The sequence below is a fragment of the Aquila chrysaetos genome, chromosome Z (genome assembly GCF_900496995.4).
Source record: "Aquila chrysaetos chrysaetos chromosome Z, bAquChr1.4, whole genome shotgun sequence".
Classification (NCBI taxonomy): domain Eukaryota; kingdom Metazoa; phylum Chordata; class Aves; order Accipitriformes; family Accipitridae; genus Aquila; species Aquila chrysaetos.
In genome coordinates this window covers 60,435,302-60,458,819 of record NC_044030.1, presented here as the reverse complement: position 1 = coordinate 60,458,819, position 23,518 = coordinate 60,435,302, and the positions used below count along the sequence as shown (strand labels likewise).

Genomic DNA, 23,518 nt, shown 5'->3' with positions numbered 1-23,518 from the left:
CCAAGACAGATTTGTCTGCTGAACTTGAAGCAAATATGTTTCAAAATTATAGCTGTCCTAAAAAATTTCTCATATTAAAAAAGCTCAATTTCAGTAGAGTTTGAATCTGGAGGTAACTACAGTTTGACTAGAGATGAGTACGGTATTATATAGTGAGTATCTTTCTCTATAATTCCCCCTTTTTTAATAAAATAAAGGGGTTTAAGTTACATTCTGAAGGTTGGAAACTATTTCTAAACCTTTGAAAACAAGAAATTATTATAAAAGCATGGTTTAATTTTTAAGGAGACTGATATAATGCACTTAATGATTGTAATTTTAGAATTCTATATTTAGTCTTTTTTCTGCTACCAAAACAGGCAGATGGCCAGAATAAAATTAATACAAAACCATGTATTATCTAAAGGTAATTGTAGTTACAGCTTTGCTTTCAACCTTTTCTTCTTAGCTGTGAAGATCTTGAGCTTGACTTTTTGTTTTTCCAGTGGAGTATATTTTTCAGTATGAGCCTCTTGAATGTAATTTAAAATAGACCTTTCTTAAAATGGATAAACAAGGAAAGGTTTTAATCTCTAGTATTTGGTCCATTGTTTTATTTGCAACAAAATCCTTGTGATGATGCTTTTTATGTTGTCTTGACTACAGCAACATTTTTCTCTTCTTGTTTCCTTTGGTCGTACTAATTGTTGTTAGTGAGCAAACTTATCCTCTGAACATTAAAATATACCTTAGAATTAATGTGTTTAGGTAGCTTATTTTGTTCACCTTTGACAATTGTAACTTAAATGTCTCATTAAATTTACGGAGTTTTAATACACCAGTAATTTTTCTGCTGTGCAGTCAAACAGTTTCCCAATTTCTGCCTTATTTAATGTTGTTGCCAAGAGAAGCTGGCAGATTTGGAGAGTTGTCTTTGGACACATGTGAATTATCACTAATTTGCAGATTGAAGTACAGAAAGTGTGGTGGTTTGGGGCGAGTGGGAGGAGTTGTTTTGCGGTTTTGTTTTGGTTTTTTTTCATTCCAAGTGTTCTGGTAAAACTTCTATGCTTTCTCTCAATGACTTATATTAAAGTCATGCTTTATGCATCTTCAGGACTCTCCAATTACTTTCAAAAAAGATAAACTTGCAAAATTTTGTGAAAAAAAAGTGTTAGCAGCTATTGCCTCTTTGTGATTGTTTCAGAAGGGAAAAGCCTGTGTTCACAGATAAAGACAATACTCTCTTCATTTAAGTGCTGCTTTTTTTCCTAAGAATTTTCCTGTGGAAAACTGTACTACTTTCTTTTACATCAAAACTGTTGCTTTACTTTTCAAACTTTTCTTTAGAAACTGGAAAATGTGTTCCAGAGTGGTGTTACCACCAAATTCCCTGTTGGTAAACTCAGTCTTTCAGTATTGCTTAAGGATTTTCCACTGAATCTTTAAAGTTCGAAGTGGGTTGCTGAATAATTATACTCATATCTGCAAGAAGTAGTGTATGGTGTCCAGTTGTCACCTGTAAGACTTTCTTCCACCTGAAGTGATTCTGAAAGGGGACAGAGAAACATCTTGCGTATTAAAGCTGAATTCTGCAAGAATTTCAGAAGTATTTGTAGCTTTTTCACTGGGAATACCTGGCAGTACGTAGAATTTGCAGAGGAAGTATTAGACTTAATCTGGTTCTGGCATTACTACTCTTCTAAGTCAAAATACAGTGATACAGACATCAGTGGCTCTAGTACAGTCACACACCTTATTATGGGAGAACGATGTTGAGTTGTTAGTCTTGCATGGAGTTTACAATGATTCATCGTGATCCTATGCCAGCTAATTATAGATACAAACTTACATGCTGTGACTCATTAGTATCTCACCACATTTAACAAGTTAGCTTTTTACCAATCTTACTTTTCACCCTTTGTTGTCACTGCCCAAGCATCTGTGTCAAGGAGGTTTATATAAGCTGTCAGTCAGATACAAAGTCTGACCCTCAGTGAACCATGAATAGCTATGCTTAAACTAGATAACAGTTTTTGCTCGCTGATCTACCTTCTTCCACATGACTGAAAGAAGGTATCCTCAAGGTAGCTAGCTCCCCAAGCTTTGTATTATACATGCATGTATATGGTCACATATAGTGCATACATGCAAATAAATTCAGAAAATCAGCAGCTTGCAATTGTTACTTGGAAAAAACTACACTGGTCATTCCATTTCTTGCCATGTTGACTGTTATCAGTCAATTCATTCTTACTGCATCAAATGATCATGTAATTTTACAGGAGATAGAGAAAAGGAGAAGAATTGAAGAAGCATACAAAAATGCTGTGACAGAACTGAAGAAAAAGTCCCACTTTGGAGGGCCAGACTATGAGGTACAAATTCTGCTTCTGAAATTTTTAAAAACACTATGACTTTTAAAGATTAGTTTGTTCCTCAAAGTGGGGAAAGGGGTGTGTGTAAATCAAGGTCTTTGGCTTCTGCAAGTGTGTTCATGCCCCTTTTATTCTTCCACCTTGGAAAATGAAACTGTATGAAGAATGTCAGTCCTTAATGTTTTGAGAATGGAAGTCTGTCTTCACCTCAGGCTTCCCTGTTCTGCTTTTGTCTAAAGCATTTTGCTTACAGATATTTCTGCTGTTTTTTGATTATTTTTCTTGCACATTTGAAATTGCTTTTATGCAATGGTTTTCTACTTTCCTGTTGTAATGGTTTAGCTGTGTAGATATGTAAAGCAAATAAGAAAACCCTCACTGCAGAGGCAGTCCTAGAATCTGAAGTTTAACTTGATTTTTAACTTGTCACTGCTGCTTGAAATTTCATGTTGACAAATACATGATTTTAGGTTCCTTTCATCTGTTAAGTTGCATATTTCAGCAGCTTCCTTCTCAGTGAGGTATTTAGTCAAGGTCTAAGATGCTTAAACTACCTTGTGAAGAATAATGTAAGCTACTGTGCCTATAATGCAGTTTGCATAATTTTTAAAGAACTTGACCCTTTCATGTACATTAAACAAACACATTTCTACTTACAAATCATAGCCTGAGAAACAGTACTAATATGTTGAAATATTTAAAAGATACTTGAGCTTAGGTTCTTAATTGTGACTGAGGCATACACTGTAAAAGAAAAAGATGGATAGGAAGTTGGACTTTGTCTACCTGGTTATGAACCCAGCTGATTCTCCCAGCTATCCCTGTTGTAATTTTTTGAAATTGGCTGGACCAGCTTGTTTTACAATATAGTAAAAGCAGTAAATCTAATTTCTAAAATTACCATTTTACTTAGTAGACTCAAGTTTTTAATAGTTGACTCAACTCTACCTGCTGTTAGAACAGTGTTAAACTGTTCTTTCCAAGAATTTTCAATAGAGATGCCCATAATTTTGTCTTCTCTTGTTAAGTTTTGAGCACATATCTGAAATCTGCCCTAAGGCACTGGAATACTTGGAAGGAGTCTAACTACACAATTATGTCAGTGTGCTTTACTGACACACTGTAAACACTTTTAAGGTGTATGTTAATTAAAACCTACATCTGATGTCAGTGTATTGACACTGTTACTCAGTTTCCTGTTTTTTTTCTTTATACAAATATCCTTAAATTGTAGTTAGAGGGAGTGATTTCCTTTAACAGGTAGGGTTTTCAGAGGAATTGTAATCTAAGAATATTGGTGAAAAAATTTGAGTTCTATAGAAGACATTTGCTTCCATCAGTTATATGCATAATATATAAATACATATTTCTAATATTAAACTGAAGTGGAACTCTCATGTCTCCAAAATTTTGAACTAGTTTTGTTTCTTATGCTCTAGGAAGGTCCTAATAGTCTGATTAATGAAGAAGAATTCTTTGATGCTGTTGAAGCTGCTCTTGATAGACAGGATAAAATGGAAGAACAGGTATTGATACTTGAAAAATGTCTTAATGATGGGCACTTCATGGGAGACTTCTGTGACTTAAACTCAGTCCTGGGATGCGTCTCCTGAAGCTCTAGATATTTTATTCTGACACTGATGAGAGGAATTCACTTTAAAAATATTAAGTTACATGTTGGGTGCTTAACAGTAAATTTGAGAAACTGACTTCACAGCTTATACAGAAAAGGATAGTATAAGTGTTAAACTGATTGAATGTCTCCAGTTTCTAATTCATAAATAAGTGTCCTGTATAAAACTTACCTTTGTATATAGCTGATGTCCTGTGCAAATAAGAATATCAAATACTGCAGCTATTTCTCAAAACCTAATTGTTGCTCTGAAGTTTCTTTTGACTCTACCAGTGTGTGAAATAGGAAAGATGTAGTTCTGTTGGTGTTTGTTTTTATTTAAAATTTCTGTAGCCTCTGGCCATTTCTCTAACTCATTTCTTGAATACACTTCAGTGACAAGGATCAAAAAGGGACAAGATGCGTGTGAGGAAATATGTAGAATATGAGAACATATAGCAGTGTATAAAATAAGAGGGAATAACAAAGTGGTGCATCCTTTGTCTTAAAAGTGTTTAGGCTTATGAATATAGTGAATACAATGACTACGTTAAGAATTAGAAGACTTTCTAGTGGACATATAGTACCCAACTGAGTTTACCTATGTTGGGGTCTCTTAGTGGAGAAAAAAAGTTTTGAGTGACTGTTGTACTACTACATGGATCCTTGTCATGGTTTAACCTCAGCCACCAACTAAGCACCACACAGCTGCTTGCTTGCTCCTCCCCCCTCCCAAATGTGTGGGTTGTGATAAAAACAGTTTAATAACTAAACTAAAATACAATACTAACAATAAAATTATGATGATGATGATGAATATAACAAGACAAAAATATAAATAAAACCCAAGAAAAGACAAGTGATGCACAATTCAATTGCTCACCACCTGCTTGACTGATGCCCAAGCAGCGATCTCCCCCTCCTGGCCAACTTCCCCCAGTTCGTATACTGAGCATGATGTCACATGGTATGGAAAATCCCTTTGGCCAGTTTGAGTCAGCTGTGCTGGCCATGCTGCCTCCAAGCTTCTTGTACACCTGCTTGCTGGCAGAGCATGGGAAACTGAAAAATCCTTAACTTAGGATAAGTGCTACTTATCAACAACTAAAACATCAGTCTGTTGTCAACGTCATTCTCACACTAAATCCAAAACACACTGTACCAGCTACTAAGAAGAAAATTAACTCTATCCCAGCCAAAACCAGGACAATCCTTAGTGCTGCCGATCTATTTTCCTTAACTCAGAAATACTTATTGAAGTATGGACAAATGCAGTCTTTGCTTACTGAGCGTTCCAGGAGGATGACAGCTTCCTGCCTGTCATGGACAGCGTTAGTTGTTGTAACCACTATGTAGATTGAGGATGACTCACTCTGTTCCACCCAGTAGCTGCTGACTACTAATAATTAAACATATTTTGTTGCAGACCCAAAGTGAAAAGGTTAGATTACACTGGCCAACATCCGTACCTTCTGGAGATGCATATTCTGCTGTGGGGACTCATCGGTTTGTCCAAAAGGTAAGATATTTCTCATGATCTCCTCTGAGTAATAGGCTGACCTATGATATTCCTATATAATATTTTGTATGGGAAGGTGAGATTTTTTTTTTAGGTGTTTCTAGTAACTTTCAATGGTTTACTTGTTTTCAAATGAAGTAGCCAGAATTGGAGAAGGACTGTTTCCTTCTTGGCTCAAAAAATACTGATTTGAGTATCTATTTAGAATACCCTTGACCTGTATCAAGCTTGTCAGTTACGTAGTAAAGGAAAAATCCCAACTTGCTAACCTCAGTGTTTTTAAGATACCTTCACCAAAATTAATTTAATTGATTTTATTTTAAAAAATTTTAAAATCCAGTCACTTGTATCAGTATCAGTTGACTTTTTTTTAGTGTTACTGGAAACACTATGTTCCTCTCAGGGCTACACTGGGAGCATAATACATAATAGGTGCATTCGCTGCTGTGCTTGCTGCTTATGGTGCTTTTGTTTTCCTTTTCTTCATTATCTTGTGCTTGCAAGTTGGTAATGAATGCTCTGTTGTGCCTTTGTTCTGATTACTTGGTTTTTTCTTTGTCTGTCTCTGGTAGCCCTATAGTCGCTCTTCCTCCATGTCTTCCATTGATCTAGTCAGTGCCTCTGATGATGTTCACAGATTCAGCGCCCAGGTACTGTATTAATGTGTAGAGTGGGGGTTGCATATCTCTGCTGTATTTCATCCTCTTCTCTAGAACCTGGGTTTTTTGTTACATAAATCACTGCTTGCTTTAAACTAGTACATTGAGACAAACAAAGGAGTTCTCTATTCCTGTACTAAATGGTTGTCTTTTTACGTCCAGCTTGCATGCATATCACTTGTGCAGAGGCCCAAATCTTGTGAAACTGTTGGACTTAATTCAATAGCTTTAATAAAAATGCTTACAATTTGAAAATTTTGCATTTCTGATTATAATAAAAGTAGAATAACACCTGTTTTGTGTCGGTGGAGATGGTCTTTGCTTCAAATTGAATAGTTTTTCTTGCTTTTAAATCAAAGGTTTGATTTTTGTCTTTGTAATGACATTAAGATGCTAAATGTTAAGGTTCACTATTACCATTTTTTACCTCTACAACTAGTTTTATTGCTGAAAAGTCATAAAGTATGTTGACAAACAAGATTGTGGGTATGAGAATTTTTACTGAAGAGTTTCAATATATTCACTTATCGTTCAGAAAATGTCTGACATCCTGAATATGTCAATGTAGTCATAGTGACCTATTCCAGTAGTGTACAAAATTACTTTAGGTGCTTGCTCTGAAGATCATAGTTCAGAGTAGAATTAGAAGGTGGGTTCATGTGTTTGCTCTTTAGTTTCAAAAAAAGTTGTTCAGACATGGCATTCATGCCATTAGTTTCCTTCTGCTGTGGTCCATGTGTGATTGTGAATATGGAGCTTTCTTCTGGGTTCTGTTATTCTGGAGGTTTTTTTAAATTACTAACTAAAGCTGCAAACAACCTGCTTTTTCAAATGGAGGAATGGATTTTCTTTTGATTAACAGAGCCTGGAATCGTGCTACCTGCAGACCTTACTACTAGCTTTATGAGTAGGACCCTAACACTTCAGATCTTTCTTATTGGACTGAAATCCCAACACTTGCCTTGACCTTTTGCAGGCAGTTAATTTCTGAAATTTGAACTTACCGCAAGGGAGAAAGTATGCAGGTCATTGCACAGCAACAATAGGCTTATCTACTGGTACTCCAGTAGTCAAGTTAGGTTTTTTGAGCTTGTTTTTGTTTGGGAGGAGTGGGGAAATCAAGTAACAGAAAGCAAATTTGATTCCAAAGATAGGAATTTGTTGTCTGTCAGGCTATGGGTACATGGGCAGTTCAATGTAAGGGAAACTCATAGTTGCTAAAATATGCAGGCCTCCTTGTTTTCACCTCTTTTATGCCTGTGATAATATTTGTACCTTCATATGATAAACCTGAGTATCAGAGCACTAGTGTGGCTGAGAAAGGAACCATTTAAAAACAAATCTGAGGTGAACCAGGTCTTTATCACAATAATGCAAATTGAGGTTAAGGATCACGAGCAAATGGACTGGAGTCAAGCTGTCGCTCTTTTTAGCTGCTGCGTGGATTATACTATGTACAGGTTACTACTGAGTGCCTTCAAATACAGTTTCAAGTTAATGGACTCACTGCAGGAAGGATGATCTTATTAAGTTGTAGGAAACTACTCTCCCCACACACCCACCAAATATTTTCCCTAGAACGGATTTTTGCCAGATCAACAAGTCAGTCTAGCTGCTCTGGAGTTTCATCACTACTGAACAAGCAGGTGAAACACAACTGAGAGCATGAAGAGAAAAGCAGCACACCTTCTTTTGGTGGCAACCTGTTCTGGACCTTATTAATATGAAATTGGCTTCTATCCCCAGGCTGAGGATTTGGCTTTTGGAAAGGCAAGCTAATACCTTGATTCTGAATAAATGTGACTTGTTTCCAGACTTCATTCATATGAAGGGAATTTTGGTATCAGTAAAAGGTCAAGTAGAAACTTGCAGCCTTGTTTTTAAGATAGAGAAGTATAAACGTGTATTCTGATGGGAGCTGGTTCTTCAGTGTGCCTCTAGAAAGGCATTGATTTGTCTCTGCCAGTTGAGTGGGAGGTTGTGGGCTTAAAACACTGTAAATGTTTTGCAGACCACCTTCTTTTAAAGGACTATCAGATTTTAAAATAGATTGAGATGTTCTGAGGGCCTTTGAAGTGAAGAATTTCCCACTTAATGTTCAGGCCAAGGCTGCATGACATTCAGGTTACAAGTATTTTTGCAGACCGTTCCTGTAGCCTGCCAGGAACTCAGAGGTAATAGCGTGGCATCTCTAGTGGGAAAGAAGCTGTGAATCTTGATTCTGTGCCTCTGAAATAGGTGCAGGTTAACAGACAGCAACCAGTGCGAGGATTACATACAGTTTGTACAGGTAGTATGCACAAGGCGGTGGTCAGTAGTGCAATTCCTTGGTGAAGCAGAAGAAAGTAACTGTTAGGTTGCTTCTTTCTCTTCTTTCCTTGCTATTCCCCTCATCCCTCTGCATTTAGCATAAAGCAAAAAGCAGCGAAAGACAAAACAAGCATATAAAAGCTAGCTTTCTCCTTAATAGATTAGGAGCTAGGGGAGAGGAGACATAGGGACCTGAAGGTGTTGCAGGTAAATGTTGGGAGCATGGCAAGGATTCCTTTCTGAAAGAAGTGTGACCTAGAACTAGTAAACTAAATATTTAAATAGCCCGCATTCTTAACTGGTTTGGATTGTGCTGTCGTTGTTTCACTGGAGAAAAAAAAAATAATAGAAGAATCTTTTGTAGGGAACCTGCTAGTAACTGGCAGGAAAGGATGGCCTGTCTAAAAGCAGAAACACAAATCCCATGGGTGTTTTTAGTTCATCATAACTCAAAAATAAAACCCAAAGAAAATCCCCCAAACTGGACTGATAACTTTTCCTTCTGTAGAGAAGTCTATAGTTAAAATAAGATAACTAGAATTTCTATCCAATGGATTTTATTTTGATGTTGTACTTTGAGGATTTTTACTTTATTCAATTACATTTTTTCTTCCTGGTCTTAAGTGTATTGCCCATGGAGAACATAGTACAAACAAAATTACTGCTTTAAATTAAAAGTAAATAACATCTTTCAATTCTGTATCAGAAAGAGATCATTAAGTATCCTTTAATTTTGCTTCCTACTTGTTGTACTACTTGCTCAAATATATTTTATATGTTATTTTATATGCACACTAGGCTTCATATTTTGTAAGTTGTGCAAAACCACTTATGGGTTCAGGCTAATAATCTTGTGATTGTGCACTTTATAGACTAATCTTCGCATTGGTCAATTAACTAACCTTTGCTTGTGCTTTTCCTTTTGAAAAAAAAAAAAGGTATTTCTAGTAATTCAGGAAAACAGTGTCAATCGTGTGGACTTGCTGTGACAAGTTTAGTAGTCACCTGCCTTTTGGGTGGAAAAAAGTTATTGAAGTGTTTCCAGTACTTTTAAACATTATGCAGCAATGGAGACCTTATATTTTTGCTTCTGTTTTTATTTGGGGGAGAGTGGGATTTGGAAAGGGGTGGGGAACCAAAGAAACAGAATAAAGTTGTAGGTTTTAAAAAAATCCATTTTCTGTCCCAGTACCCATTTTCATGCACTTTATGTGGAATTAAAAAATGAGGTATTCCCATAGCTTGATAAAAATGTATCAAAAATTTGGCCTTTAAGAAAAGCACACAACTTTCTAGCTAAATAATTTTTAAATTAATATTTTGTAATAGTAGAGTCTCTGTATTATCATGACTTTTTTTTTTGAATGTAAACATTTCTGGTCTTTTTCTAGCTGTGCAAAGATGCCAGTGAAACAGAATAGGCATGCTTTGCTCATGACTGTTTCCTTCACTACTCTTCCAATATGATTTTTGATATGCACTCACCTTTTTAGAGCTTGTCTGTCTTACTCCCTGGCAACCCCACCTTTGTTCAGCTTTTTAAATGCTCTTCAGTGAATATCTTACAGTGCATTGTAATTCTGTTTAGAGATACCTGAAGTAAATTCCTATATGCTAAAATAAAACTGTCCTGGGTAGAAAACAGTGAGCTTTGACCGTTCAAAGGTGCAAAGAAAGGATAAGAAGTACTCATAAAGAATGAAGTTGGAAGTTGAATCAAGATTTTGGCTTTTGTTTCTGAAAGCCAGAAGTATCTGCTTGTTCTTACCCTGTAATAGAAAGCTCTGTTGTCCAAAGTCAGCCCCTGCACAGGATTTGAAGTATTGACTTGTGACTTCCAATGCTGCACAGTCTCTGCCCAAGAAGATGGAAGGAATGAGTTAACGTGTATCTTTTTTTTTTCCTTTCAAGGTGGAAGAGATGGTACAAAACCACATGACATATTCCTTGCAAGATGTAGGAGGAGATGCCAATTGGCAGCTAGTGGTAGAAGAAGGAGAAATGAAGGTAAACGTTTGGGGTTTTGTTTGATTGATACAAGATGATATGCTGTGAGGAGGGGTACTTTCAGTCTGGTGGACTTGGCAGTGTTAGGTTTATGGTTGGACTCGGTCTTAAGGGTCTTTTCCAACATAAATGATTCTATGATTCTCTGGGAATACTATGACTCAGCAAGTTATGCTGTTAAAATAGCATTGTTTTAAGTTAGGACTGGAGTCCGTAAGAGCTGCAGCTTCTAATATGTTTATTCATACAAAATCCCCTGTAACTCTTGCAATAGCTTTGTCTTTGCAGATTCCTTTCTCATTCTCTCCTACTTAAAACTTGGTATCAAAATGATGTGTAAATTCGATGTACAAAAATGTTATACAGTAGCAAGTTACTGTGTTGACTGCTCTACTGTGCTTGTGTGAATCCTTATGCATAGTGATAAATAAGGTAGCTTAATTATTTTTGGAGTAGAGATTCTTCAAATATTGGTATTTTAATGTGAATTGTCATGTAATAATGTCTGCATTGGTAGTTACCAGAGAACACTGACAGGGCAAATGATTCATGTGTTAGTCTTCTGGGTAAGTGTTTTTTTTTAAAAAAAGATGAATTTTTAAACAATTAAAACATGAATAGTTCTGACAATTTCTGTTCTACATTTCTTTGTATTTGGCTGTAGGTATACAGAAGAGAGGTGGAAGAGAATGGCATAGTTTTAGATCCTTTGAAAGCAACCCATGCTGTTAAAGGGGTAACAGGGCATGAAGTTTGCCACTACTTCTGGAATGTTGATGTTCGTAATGACTGGGAAAGTAAGGAATTGGTTCTTAAGCTTTGCATGTTTATTAGCAAGCAGATTGTTTATAACATTGGCCTAATATCTGTGCTTGTTTACTGATGAATTTTTTTTTTCTTCCTCCTCTTTTAGCAACAATTGAAAATTTCCATGTTGTGGAAAATTTAGCTGATAATGCAATCATCATTTACCAGACACATAAGGTAATAACACTTCAGCCGTATGCTTACCTTACTGAGACCGTCTGGGGCGTATGTGTTCTAATCTTTTTCTGAGTACTTTAATGGCTTAAAAACGTAAAATACTGTTCAGAACAACATTTCAGAACAAGTTCTCTATTAAACTACAACTTTGTCAATTTTTCAAACTTGTCTTGATAGCATAATTGGTTGTGCATGTGTAATAACAAATAAGGACTGTTTTTAATCTCTAAGTATATCACTGCCAGCAAGGCAAGAGTCATCTAAAGCAAATGGAAGCAATAAATCAACGCTGGCTACAAGGAAGAAACCTATACCACTGTATCATATGTCGTTGCGATAATGCAAGCTATTGTTGACCACAATTAGTTGACATACACATTTGCATTATGAGATGGGATAATTGCTGGTATAACATTTGTTTTTGTAACTTCATTATTTCCCCCCCCCCCAACCAGTTCTAGTGTAAATTTACGAAAATGTTTATTTTAATTATAACCCAACAACTAACTTAAAGGTTCAAAAAAATGGGAATGAAGTGTACAGATTCATCTTTAATCTTGAATGATTCCAACCATTAGTATACTCAAACCAAATATTTTCTTTGACAATTTTACCAGTAATGCAATTATCTTAAAACTTCTGTAACAGAGGACTTGTGATTTTGAGTAAGACGGTTGTGTAAACTGTGTAGTGTTGTGGCAATAGGGGAAAAATATCTAGCTTTTGAGTGTCAGGAAAATGGCTTTTGTGTATATTCTTATTTTATTGGACATTTTGCTTCTGAAACTTTCTCTTAGATAATACCAGTTTACCATATCTGTCTTACTGAAGTAGTAGCTTTTTGAAATAATATTTGTTTTAAATATTCCTCTCCCTCTCTCTGGAGACATAAGTAACTGTAGATGCATCTATTTATACTTAACCCCTAGTTCTGTTTGTAGCTTACAAGTATTAACTAAAAGATAAAGTTGAGGTTGAGGGAACAGGAGGGGCACTGCATCTTCCTGTTTGTGTACTGAAAAAGTCATTGCAGCTTGGCTTTCTGCATTTCAAAGGCCTTAAACTTTTGCCTTAAATTTTTTAAAATGAGGCATAGCCATATAACCTGATATGCATCTGTACAACCACTATGTTCTGTTTCAGTTTTGAAAATGAAATTACTAACTAGAAGAAACTTTTACTTAAATAACATGACTGACCTGGTTTGCCTTGCTTGTTTTTTCCTTTAAGCACAGCAAGTACTTAATTTGCAAAACTGGAAAAGTTTATATTCATGTGTTTCTCTGCAGAGGGTGTGGCCAGCTTCTCAAAGGGATGTGCTGTATTTGTCTGCCATCAGGAAGATACCAGCATTCAGTGAAAATGATCCTGAAACGTGGATTGTGTGCAATTTCTCTGTGGAACATGACAGTGCTCCTGTAAGTGTTATTTTCATTCTATCAAGTTCTGTTTTTAAGATAACATTTTTCTATTATGTGGTAATGCATGTGAAATATTAGTGTGAGGGAGGTTGGGGGCGGGTATGCAAAAATACAGTTTATTTAAACCAGGTGATACAATGACCTGATGAAGGCATTCTAAGCCAAAAGCTTTCTTGTCTTATCTCAGCAGTTGGCAGATCTAAGGTGTTGCAGCAGAATGGAAGCAAAATTTCTGGAGATGGGAAAACATTTTAAGGAATTGATGTTATTTTGTATGGAATCAAATCAATAACTCTTCAATACTGTCAGATACAGGAGTAGGCTTGTATAATTATAGATATGGAATCTGTTAAACCTCCGTCTTACACAGTTCTGCCTTGGTTCTGTCAGATAGTAGCAATGATTGTTTTGTTTGGGTTGTTTTTGTGCTGATTGCTATGCCATTGCCTGCTTACAAGGGAAAAATTACTGATAACTTGTAAATGTTGATGCATTATTCTTTAAATGTTTCTTTTACTCATTTTTCACAATAATTGAAGTAATTTGCTTGTAATATGTATTAAGCAAGCAGAAACCTGAGATTCAGGCATTTAGTTTAACCCTTTCCCTATTCACCATGTACCTTTCATTTCACTCACATTCATGTTGCACCCATGTAGTGCTAGAATGCAAACTTTCGGAAACACAGTTTCTGGAGTGTCTTAGACTTCATAGTAAATTAAAATGTTAGCAGTCAAGTATACTGAAACAAATTTAGTTTGAGGCTTACAAATGTTTCATTTTTTTTGGCAGCTGAACAATCGCTGTGTCCGTGCCAAAATAAATATTGCTATGATTTGTCAGACATTAGTAAGTCCACCAGAGGGGAACAAGGAAATAAGCAGGGACAACATCCTATGCAAGATTACATATGTAGCTAATGGTAAGTCTAAAATTTTCAGTATGACATTCATGGTATATGCTAATTGTGGGGAGCTGAATACTGGCAAAAAAAGTTTGATGCAATTTTCTGTTAAATTTATATATAGCATCACACTTGTGGTCGTCTTGTTCAAAAAGACTCAAATTAATGTGCTACATGAATCAGTGAATGGGATGATTCATCGTGTGGTGTTCTGGAAGGAATAAATGGAAGTGGTGTGTAGCTCAGTCCTAAGTACAGAACCTTGGGTGGAGGAGGGTGGGCAGAAAAAATGTCTGCAGCTGGGATGACTTGGCATAGCTTGTAGTTTCAGTAGTAGGATGGTTTTTTCATGTATTGCTGTAATTTTTTTCCTCTTATTCATCTTGTTAGGCTGAAAAGCTGCTCATAGTAAAGATACAGCTCTTACCCTCAGTGTTAAGAAGGAGCAAATACACTTTGTATGAGGATGTTTGCAAGCTGTATAATAGACTATGGGTTTTTTTAATATTTTTTAACTGATAGAATCCTTGGTATTGACTGAGAAGTTATCAAAGCGAAGCTGTATTGTTACTGTACCCAGTGTTTAGCAGTGTATTGTAGTATTGGAGCTACATGCTTATTAGCTCCTCTGCTGCAGCTCCAAAACACTTTGAGTAGCTCACCTGCTTATTACTTTCAACCACCTATTACATGGCTTACTAAAGAGTCAAAGTCTGAAAAATTGGTTCAGTAAATCTTTGCCATATAGGAGTGATGTAATTTGTATTAAATCCTGTACAAATAATAGCTCTGTTTTAAGCTGCTTTGTTTCCTTTTTAGAAGTTTCCCAATTACTTAAAAAATACATTTTCATTGATAAATTCTGAACTATGATTATATGGGAAGTGGCAGCTTTTTCAGCAAAATACTTGCCCTGTGAATTGAAGTGTATTTTAGAATTAGTTTGAATTTTGTTTAAAGTGCTTTAAAAATAATTTGGAATACATTGACTATGTAGCAATTCTGCAGACAAATGCAGCAGTTATTCAAAAGTTAAGACTGACTTCTGTTTTCTGTGAAATTAGTAACGGAAGTGTCTTTTTTCTGTTGTTTCTGGGAAGTCCTTAGAGAATATAATCTTCCATTTGGGAATTCCCCAAAGACTCACAGCACATCATGTTTAAAGCTTTCTAAATCGTGGCATCATAGAACTGGACTAAGCTGGAGTATTAAGAGTAGAAGGTGCTACAATACAAGCTGTAAGGGCATAAAAAAAACCCTGCTGATCACTATTCTTTCCTGTTACTTCAGAAAGAGCTGCAGAAATAATGAACTTAAATTCTCTTTTCTAGCCTTTAGTGGATTTGCTGTATTTCAATGTCTGTCTTCCTGTCTACTTCTAGTGAACCCAGGAGGATGGGCGCCAGCATCAGTGTTACGGGCAGTGGCAAAACGAGAATATCCAAAATTCCTGAAGCGTTTTACATCATACGTGCAAGAGAAGACAGCAGGAAAGCCTATTTTATTCTAGTGTTAACAGGTATACATTCATTTTCTTCATTCTTGATCGACTGTTGTAAATTTAAGGCCAAACACAAGTATGCAATCTAGAAATGTTTTATCATGATTAGCATGAATTTGGTGCTTAGTTTTAATGTATGTATGCAATATACTTTTTAAAACATTCATGTAATTTGTGTGTATTAGCATGAAAAATAAGGGCTACAGAAATTATCAAGTACTAGTTTTTGTAGACTTACTAGTTTATCTTGCAAGTTTTTGCATACATGTCTAATTTATGTAGAAGTATAAAAGGATAAAGTATTGTTTTTTCTCAGCTGTCACTGGCATTTTACACTTATTCTGAAAAGAATACATACTGAAGTTTCTCTAGATGCTCATGAGGCTTTGGTATCTTGAATTCTACTTAAAATTGCATGTTTGATAAAATATTATGAAGGTCAAAGTATTCTTTTACATTGACAGAATAGTTTTGATCTAGGATTTTTATTAATGGAACTTTTCTGACAAGACCAGTGTCAATTACTAGAGTATTGAAAAGGCTGTGACTTAAATTTTTAGCCTTTCTGATGAGCTTAAGAAAGGAAAGGGATTTACAGGTGCTTTCTGAAGTCAACGGATGTATCCTAATAGTATAGGTCATTGGGCTAATCGAAAATGATTTGAACATTTAAATGATTATATGACATTAGAGGAGGTATTCTTGATCGCTTTTGGGGCTGTCTGAATCTGTCAGACATAAGCCTTAGTGCTAAGTAAGGCTTTGCTTAATTTTTGTTAGTGTACAATCTTGCTATATAGTTCATTATGTGTAACTGTAGTGTCAAACCATCAAATCCCATTCAGTAGTTCTAGTATTACACATGATCTGAAAAGGAGTTTTTATCACTTTTTGTATGCATGAGATAGGCTACCCCTATTTTTGGGTTCTATTTATGTCAGACTCCAAAAGTCAGTCATTTGATCCTTCTGTAACAGGTAGCCCTGTAATGATTCACACTTTTAATTTTATGTTGTTAGAGAACAAGTGTAGGTGAACCACTGAAGACATGGTTGTCATAAGCCAACAGTTCATAAATGATCATAGCAGCGCTGATACTATTTAAGGTGTTTAACAAGTTCTTGCTTTCCTATTAATGTTCAAACTTTTCAGTGCTGTATTTTTATGTTTGCTTACCTGCAGCAATGGGAACAAGACTGGGTGAGCATTCCACATTGGAGAAGTGACCGTTCATACAGCACTCCATGCTGGAATGAAGGATCTACAGTCTTTTAATGGCCCAAGTTCTAGGCTTTGTATACTGAAGTGAAGAAATGTTGCAACACCATGAGGCTGAATATTTAACACTAGCTCTCGCCAGCTAACTTTTCTTGCCGAATCAGTGTGTAATTATAAATACAAGTATTGATAACATGTCTACGGCTCTATTTTTATTTGCTTGCTTTAAAAGAGGAAGAACGCATACAACTTTGAATCACCAACGTGGGTTACTGCTTTAATTTTAAACAAGTTGCAGAATTTCACTGTCAACCTTCCTAAGATACTCATGCAGTTTTTGTGCATGTCTAAAAAGCACAAAAGACAAGTGCACATATAGCATACTGTATGTGCTTTATATGCACAAAAATCTATGTGGTATTTGGGGGGGGAAGGAGGGACTTCAGTAAAGCCTAGGTGACTTATTGGCAGGTTTTGTTTTGCTTTGTATAATCACAGTTCATTGCTGCTGGTTTCTATAATGAATCATCTTGTTACATAAAATGTCAGTTAATAACTGAGGGCTGTCAATATCCTTATGACTTTGCCTTTTCTATTGTCTTACTCTTATGACGATCTTTGGTTCTGAAGGAGTAAGAGTGTGAAAAGCTTTATTTTTTCCAGATATCTTTATATTTCTATTGTATTTTTTAGTTATGTAATATGTGCTACAGAATTTTTGTTATTAAACATCATCCAGAAATATCTAGGAGGATTCTGTATGAGAGGGCAAAAGACTGCCTGAAGGCTAGAAGCCATCTGTCCATGCTGTATGTGGACTGCTCTCTTGCATGATATCCAGGGCTTTCCCAAAGCTGTGAGAAGGTACACTATAATATTTATTGAAGTAATTTGGACTACATAAGACAACATTCCCAGTCTAGAATGAGGATGAATACTTTATTTTCAGATCCTGCATGTGTCTTCCTCATCTTAATAAAGCCATGCTATATGGTTTATGTAGAAAATGACTTGTGTCTTGATCAAAAACCCATCAGAGAGAAAAGGATGCATAGTTCTTATTGGAAAGTTCCCTTTAGTTGCTGTGAGAATTTAAATGTCATGTATTTGCCTGCCTTTGATTCTGGAGATGCTCATTAGGAGAGGACTGTGGCAGACTGGTACTGACTTTGAGCTCTTTTATCCATGTCCCATAGTTGGAAGCTCTGCAGAGACTGCTCGGTGTTTCAGTAACCTGTGTATCTCAAGAAAAAAGTTTCAGATATATTTTTTTCAAAAGCAAGCTGAAAGTCTTATTTGATATAGTATGATAGGTGCCTGAAAATAAATATAATATAGTATTTTAATGAAGATTTGGTAAATGATTAAATGTGATCTGCACAGTGTTGAAAAACCTGATCAGTTAATCTTCTCTGTAGAGATGAAATCGTACATAACACATGATTACACATGCATGCAGATTTCATGCTCCATAACTCTTCCCTTTTTATTTGCCTTTCTATAATGGAGTGCATGGAATATGCCTTATTACAGAGTTGCTCTGTTAATTTGAATATGTCAAAAAGTGCCTATATGGTAATGCTAGTAAGGCAAATAAGATGTAAATTTGTACGTTTACTATATCACCAGTGAGCATTTTATATAGCGATGTTTAAAAAAAAAAAAACTTATACCTCAAATGTACTTCATCTTTTTACAATCAACCAAGCAATGGTTCATTCCACCATAGCCACTGATGGGAACTTAAAAAAAAAAAAAAAAAAAAAAAATTACAAAGAGTTTAACTCCTTATTTGCCATTTCTGGTAATTGTCAGAACGCAGGTGAGTTTATTAATTTAATTGGATAGTTTTATTTTACAAAGGTATGGAAAGTTTACGAAGCAGTGTATAAACTTATATCATTAGTTGCATTTGCACTAAATGTGATGTACTTTTGCGATTTATTCTGTAAATATTATTACACTACAGATACTATTTGTAAAGAATACATTTTACTTTTAGATATAAAGGCACTGGTACGTCACTACAGCTAGCCATGCTAAAAACAAATGAAAAAAAGGCAGTTCTCTGTGGGCCTCTCAGATTGTCTGTGTGCAAGTAGCCATTAGATCCTTTCTTCTGGAAGGGATCTTGCTTTTATGGTGTTAAAAAATTTGCCCCGCCTCTTGAGTCCATTCCTCTTTTCAGTCACTGCCACATACCTGTGTGCTCTGAGTTCACGTCTTCCTGTTAGTGGATCAGTGGTATTTATACAGCTGTGATGGTGTTTGCAGAAGGAGCTCCTGACTCTAGAATGGATGTTTTTATAAGCTGAACTGATTTGAAGGGCTGAGAATGCAGCAGTCTTCTCCATCAGATAGTGTTCTGGGAATATCTGCATCTGTTTGGAGAATTTGGATGTTGCCAAACCAGATCTGAAGGAAATTACTTGATAGAACTTGTATTGGGAATGAGGATGAGATGGTCATTGTTATCCTGTCTGAGAACCTGAACATCTTATTTTGACAAAATTATCTGTGAAAAACGTGATGCACTTTGGAGAAAAAAAAAATTACTTTTTACTTAATTGGGCTGAGCTGGCTTATCTGAAGTTGTGCAGATTCTCTTTAATCAGAGTGTCCACCTGTATTTTTGTCAAGTTGTACAGAAACGCTGTATTTGAATTGCTACTGTTCATCTACAGACTTAAAACATGAATCATATTTTTGAGTACCTTGAGTGTGTAGAGTGTAACTGTTCTATAATAGCTTTATGATCCTAATGGTAAGTTTTAAAAATTACAAGAAGTTGGCTCTTCCATGTTACAATCACAAATTTAAACCAGTATTTAAAAGTGAAAAGTATTAAAAATTATGAAGAAAAATCCTGGTTTGTAGTTATTTTTAACTTTCAGTGCTTTGGAGAAACTTAAAACATTTTACCTTTTAACCAACTTTTAGATCATGGATAAAGTTATATACAATATTGTAACATATGGAAAATATTTAACAGGAAAGCAGCTTGCTTGTATTACTGAGGTTATTGAGATGAAAACCTGAATGCCACATTAGTTTATGTATCAAAAAGCTTGGTTTGTGCTAGCGTATCAGAGGCATGTTAAAAGATGTTCTTTTACAGTATAGTCTTTAATATAGAGCACTTCCAAAGTATTTCAGCTCTTGTCTTTGTACAGAATTAACAACATTATGGAAGTTTCCATGGGAAAAATTGAGATCCAGGACTGAGGAATGCCAAAGGATAAACTTGTAGCTTTTTCCAAAGTATGAAGGAATTTTTAAGAACTGAGATGAGCTTCTATAGAGGAAGCTTTCTTAATAGCAGAAATAGCTGGTGCCTAATGGATCAATAACAATCTTACCTGTATTTGTTATGCAGGAGTTTCTACTTTTTATGTAGTAATCAATAAAGTTGTAGAAACCTTAAAAGTATGCAAGACTGGAGAAACAGTTTGAAATAACAGAAGGCATTGCTTGCACAGAAAGGAAACTTATTTTCAGCTCAGCTGCATCAGGCCTCAGGCAATATATTGCAACAAATACAGAGTCCCGAGGTAAGCCCTGCCCTTGAAGAATGCAGTTACTTTAGCTGGCAAAAAAATCCCCTAAAATAAAAAGAATACAGTCACATTCTTGGTCCCTTAAGTTATGCATGTAATTTAAGAAAAACATACTTTCCTGTAAGGAGAGGTTGAGCATTTCTGTAGCTGTCTGTGTAACTACAATATAATTTGATCCTAGATATAATAATTAGTTAGGGTTATGCCATGCAATTTACCAGTGTGTATTACCAATAGTATTGCTACTATCTTTAGTCTCCATGCTTTGAGCACTAGGTGCCTGAAAGTGTCCATTTGCCTTGAGCTGTAACCATTGATGCAGTAAGCTTTTTTTTTTAGCTCTGCACACCTGCCTCTTCTATGCATAGACTACAGCTAGAATAAGGAAGGCTGGTAATGTGGATTGCTGCAGTTTTTAAGGTTTAAACTAATTGTCCCTAAAAAGAACTATTTTAAATGAGCATTATTATTTTTGAGAACTTAGACCAAGCAATAGTCAGACCTATTGTCATCTATAGTGTAAAAACTTCGATTAGAAACTTTACATTCAGTCTCCTCTTGCTTGAGCTGGTCTGCCTGAAATTCCATGTGGGATTTTCTTCTATATCACCATTACATTAAGGTCAACACTCTGTGACTTATTTGCCCATCCACTTAAAGAAACTTGGAAGGTAAGTTACCAAGCGAGTTCCTTTCAGATGCAACAGAAAGGACCTGTGTACTTACTGTTTTCTGTGTCTTTGTACTTACAAGTACCTACCCTTTGAAAAGCTGGCATACAATGTTCAACTTTCCTGATCCATTGCACTTCTTTCTAAAATTTCCTGTCACAAGAGAAAAGCCATGGATGGTGGAAGTCTGTGGCAAGCAATTCCTCACCAGTGTTACAGTGGCAGGATATGACAACAGCTCTGAGGGTTCCCATCTGCCAGGGTGGGACTGCAACTGAATTGCTGAGCAACCTGGCAAGTTCAGCTCCCTGGTACAGGCAGAGCTCTGAGACCTACCCCTCACCCCCTGGGAAGTTATGCCCTGTAACAGTATCCCAAGGAATTCCAGACTGGGAGGCCCAGGATAGTGGTCTGTCTGGTGGGGCTGAGTCATGGCTGAGTGCAAACACAAGAATTGTAGGTGTGTCTGTACCCTCCAGAAAGTATTTCCAGCCTAGGTAATGAGCAGTCACTCAGGTCACCTCATTGCTTGTAGCCTGTTGGAAATCATTGCTATGTATTCAGCAGTGGTGTTCTCCAGCAGGTGTACAAGTACTCGGTTGTCCCCATGCCTGGTATGTAGAGCCTGTATGAGTGGAACACTTGAGACACTGCACTCGGTTAGCACTAATCCAGTTGCCATGGCTTATCTTGTCCAGACTCCGGTGTTGAAAACGTAGCTGTTAACTTAAAAGGCTTTTTTTTTTTTTAAGCTTTTTGCGGGAGTGGTCTTTGCCTTTAGTTGTCACATACAGAGTTGTGTGCTGCTGAAGGGTGGGAATGTCTCTGACAGAGATTGGTGCATTTTAATAATGGGTAAAATGGATGCATTCTGTAAAGAACTTGAGAAATTTAAATAAGCTGCTTTGGCTGCTTTTCCCAACCTTTTTTTGTTGGAACTGTATTTGAAAACTCTCAAACCTAATTCAAATATCATTGAAATACTGGGAGAGTAACTAAGCATCCTGCTTTCAAGAGAGGTGCTAAACAATCATCACCAGTTGAATTAGCAGCTGTATGATGCTCTTAATTGTTTAATGTGTCAATTTTCAATATTGCTGCCAGGTGTGAGAAGTCTAATGATAAAAAAACCCATGTAATTTACTGCTTTTTCATCACCCAAGACTGCCATGCCCAGCTTGAGTGAAAAACATGGAACAGCGTTAAAAGATTTGAAAACCTCTTGCAATTGTAACATCACTAAATTGGTTGCCAGTTCTAACTTTGGTTATATCAGAAACAGTTTCACTAGAATGTACCTTGTGTCCTAGCTGTTCCCCTTACATGTGCTATTACTTTGCTACTCTGTTGTAAACAGGTATACTCTTGCTATTTTATACTGTGTAGTTCCTGGGTTTATGCTTGTGTTAACATCTCCTGCCTTGAAGGATATTAACTTCATGTGTTACTTAAAAGAAAATTTTGGATGACTAGGTAGGATACATGAATGGTGCTGTGGGTATGCAGAAGGCTGAATTCCAGTAACTCTTGATGGTTTGGGATTGTTGGGCAATATGCTTTCTAACACATATCTCCCCAACAGGAGAAGGAAAACTACCACTATTAGCATTTACTGATCTTTTGAATGGTATTAAAGTGTCTGCTTCTGTTCACATCCACAAATGAAGGAGAAAACACACTCAGTAATTGCAGTGGACAAAACACTGATGTGTAGTCCTTTATTCCCCTCCCCCTGTTTCGGTTTGCCCTCAAAAGGCTTCCCCTTCAGGAACATGAACAAACCCCATCCCTTAACTGCCCAGCTTTTCAATCACATTAGCCTTTTAGGGTCGATTTTTTCCAGGTGCACTAGAGGCTTCAGTTGCTCAGCAAAATTCCTCATGTCATCAGAAACGACATCCTGTCCTGCTGGCGCTACCACATTGAGCTCCACCAGGTAGGAGAGGGAGAGCGGCTCGATGCTCTCCGTGTTTCCTGGCATTAGGATGCGGAAGATCTTGTACACCACGATCTTCATGATGCCCTTGCGGAACATGTGCCCTTTGGCCACAAACTCGTGGTCCATGCGGAAGCCCATCTCCACCAGAAAGTCCGTCAGGTTGTCCGAAGTAGCGATGTCGACGCAGTTGCGCACCAGCGCGTGGCGGTTCTTGTCGCCTATTTCGGGCTGGCCCAGGTAGCGCAGATGCCAGGGCATCCCGCTTTTGTCCATGGACCGCCGTGCCCGCAGCACGAAGGGGCTGGCCTGCTGCCCCTTCAGCAGGAACACCATCTCGTGGTCCAGGAAGGTCTCCGGCTCCATGTTGTCGCAGAGGCCGCGCAGGCGGTGCAGCAGGCTCTCTAGGCTCTGGTCCAACACGCTCCCTGCGGCGGGCGGAGACAGCGCCTCGGTTACCCCGTCTCCTCCTCCCGGGTGAGCGCGGCTTCCCCCGCAGTGTGGGCCACGGCAGCCCCCCCGCAGCCCGCCCCTGCCCGGCTCCCCGGGGGCTGCCCCTCGGCCGAGGCGGCGGCGGCGGCACGCAGGCCCGCGGCCCGCCGGGCGCTCTCCTCGGCCGCGGGAGGGAGCTGCCTGCCGGCCCGCCCGCCGGCCGCTTACCTTGCAGCAGGTACTCCATCATGTTGATGGTGCCGCCCGTGACGGGCATCATGGTCACGGGGGGGGGCCTCCATGGCGCGGGCCGCGGCGCTCCGAGCCGGCCGCGGGGCTGAGGGCGGGGCGGCGGCGCGGCGGAGGGAGCGGCGCGAAGGCGGTGGCGGCGGCGGCAGCGCCACCCTCGCGGCCCGGCGGTGCCGCGGCA

General features: G+C 37.5%; 2 protein-coding genes across 6 annotated transcripts in view; one reads left to right on the top strand and one right to left on the bottom strand.

The window, feature by feature from the left end:
- The window catches only part of CERT1 (ceramide transporter 1), an 80,448-nt gene extending 61,243 nt beyond the window's left edge, over window positions 1-19,205 (top strand). For 4 of the 5 annotated variants that reach the window (XM_041121054.1, XM_030005260.2, XM_041121055.1 and 1 more), the window contains 11 exons: window positions 2,265-2,357; window positions 3,797-3,883; window positions 5,396-5,488; window positions 6,061-6,138; window positions 10,369-10,464; window positions 11,129-11,261; window positions 11,378-11,448; window positions 12,738-12,866; window positions 13,662-13,791; window positions 15,156-15,292; window positions 16,457-19,205. In XM_041121054.1, the coding sequence (XP_040976988.1) occupies window positions 2,265-2,357; window positions 3,797-3,883; window positions 5,396-5,488; window positions 6,061-6,138; window positions 10,369-10,464; window positions 11,129-11,261; window positions 11,378-11,448; window positions 12,738-12,866; window positions 13,662-13,791; window positions 15,156-15,283 (1,038 nt within the window). In that variant the 3' untranslated portion in view covers window positions 15,284-15,292; window positions 16,457-19,205. The remainder of the gene's footprint in view (window positions 1-2,264; window positions 2,358-3,796; window positions 3,884-5,395; window positions 5,489-6,060; window positions 6,139-10,368; window positions 10,465-11,128; window positions 11,262-11,377; window positions 11,449-12,737; window positions 12,867-13,661; window positions 13,792-15,155; window positions 15,293-16,456) is intronic. The other variant, XM_030005261.2, reaches the window with a different exon arrangement.
- Window positions 19,206-22,406: 3,201 nt separating this feature from the next.
- Window positions 22,407-23,518, bottom strand: MED18 (mediator complex subunit 18; the record flags this gene model as incomplete). Its single annotated transcript, XM_030005328.1, has 2 exons — window positions 22,407-23,084; window positions 23,317-23,518. Coding segments are annotated over 2 exons (756 nt in total), but the record flags the coding sequence as incomplete, so codon positions are not given.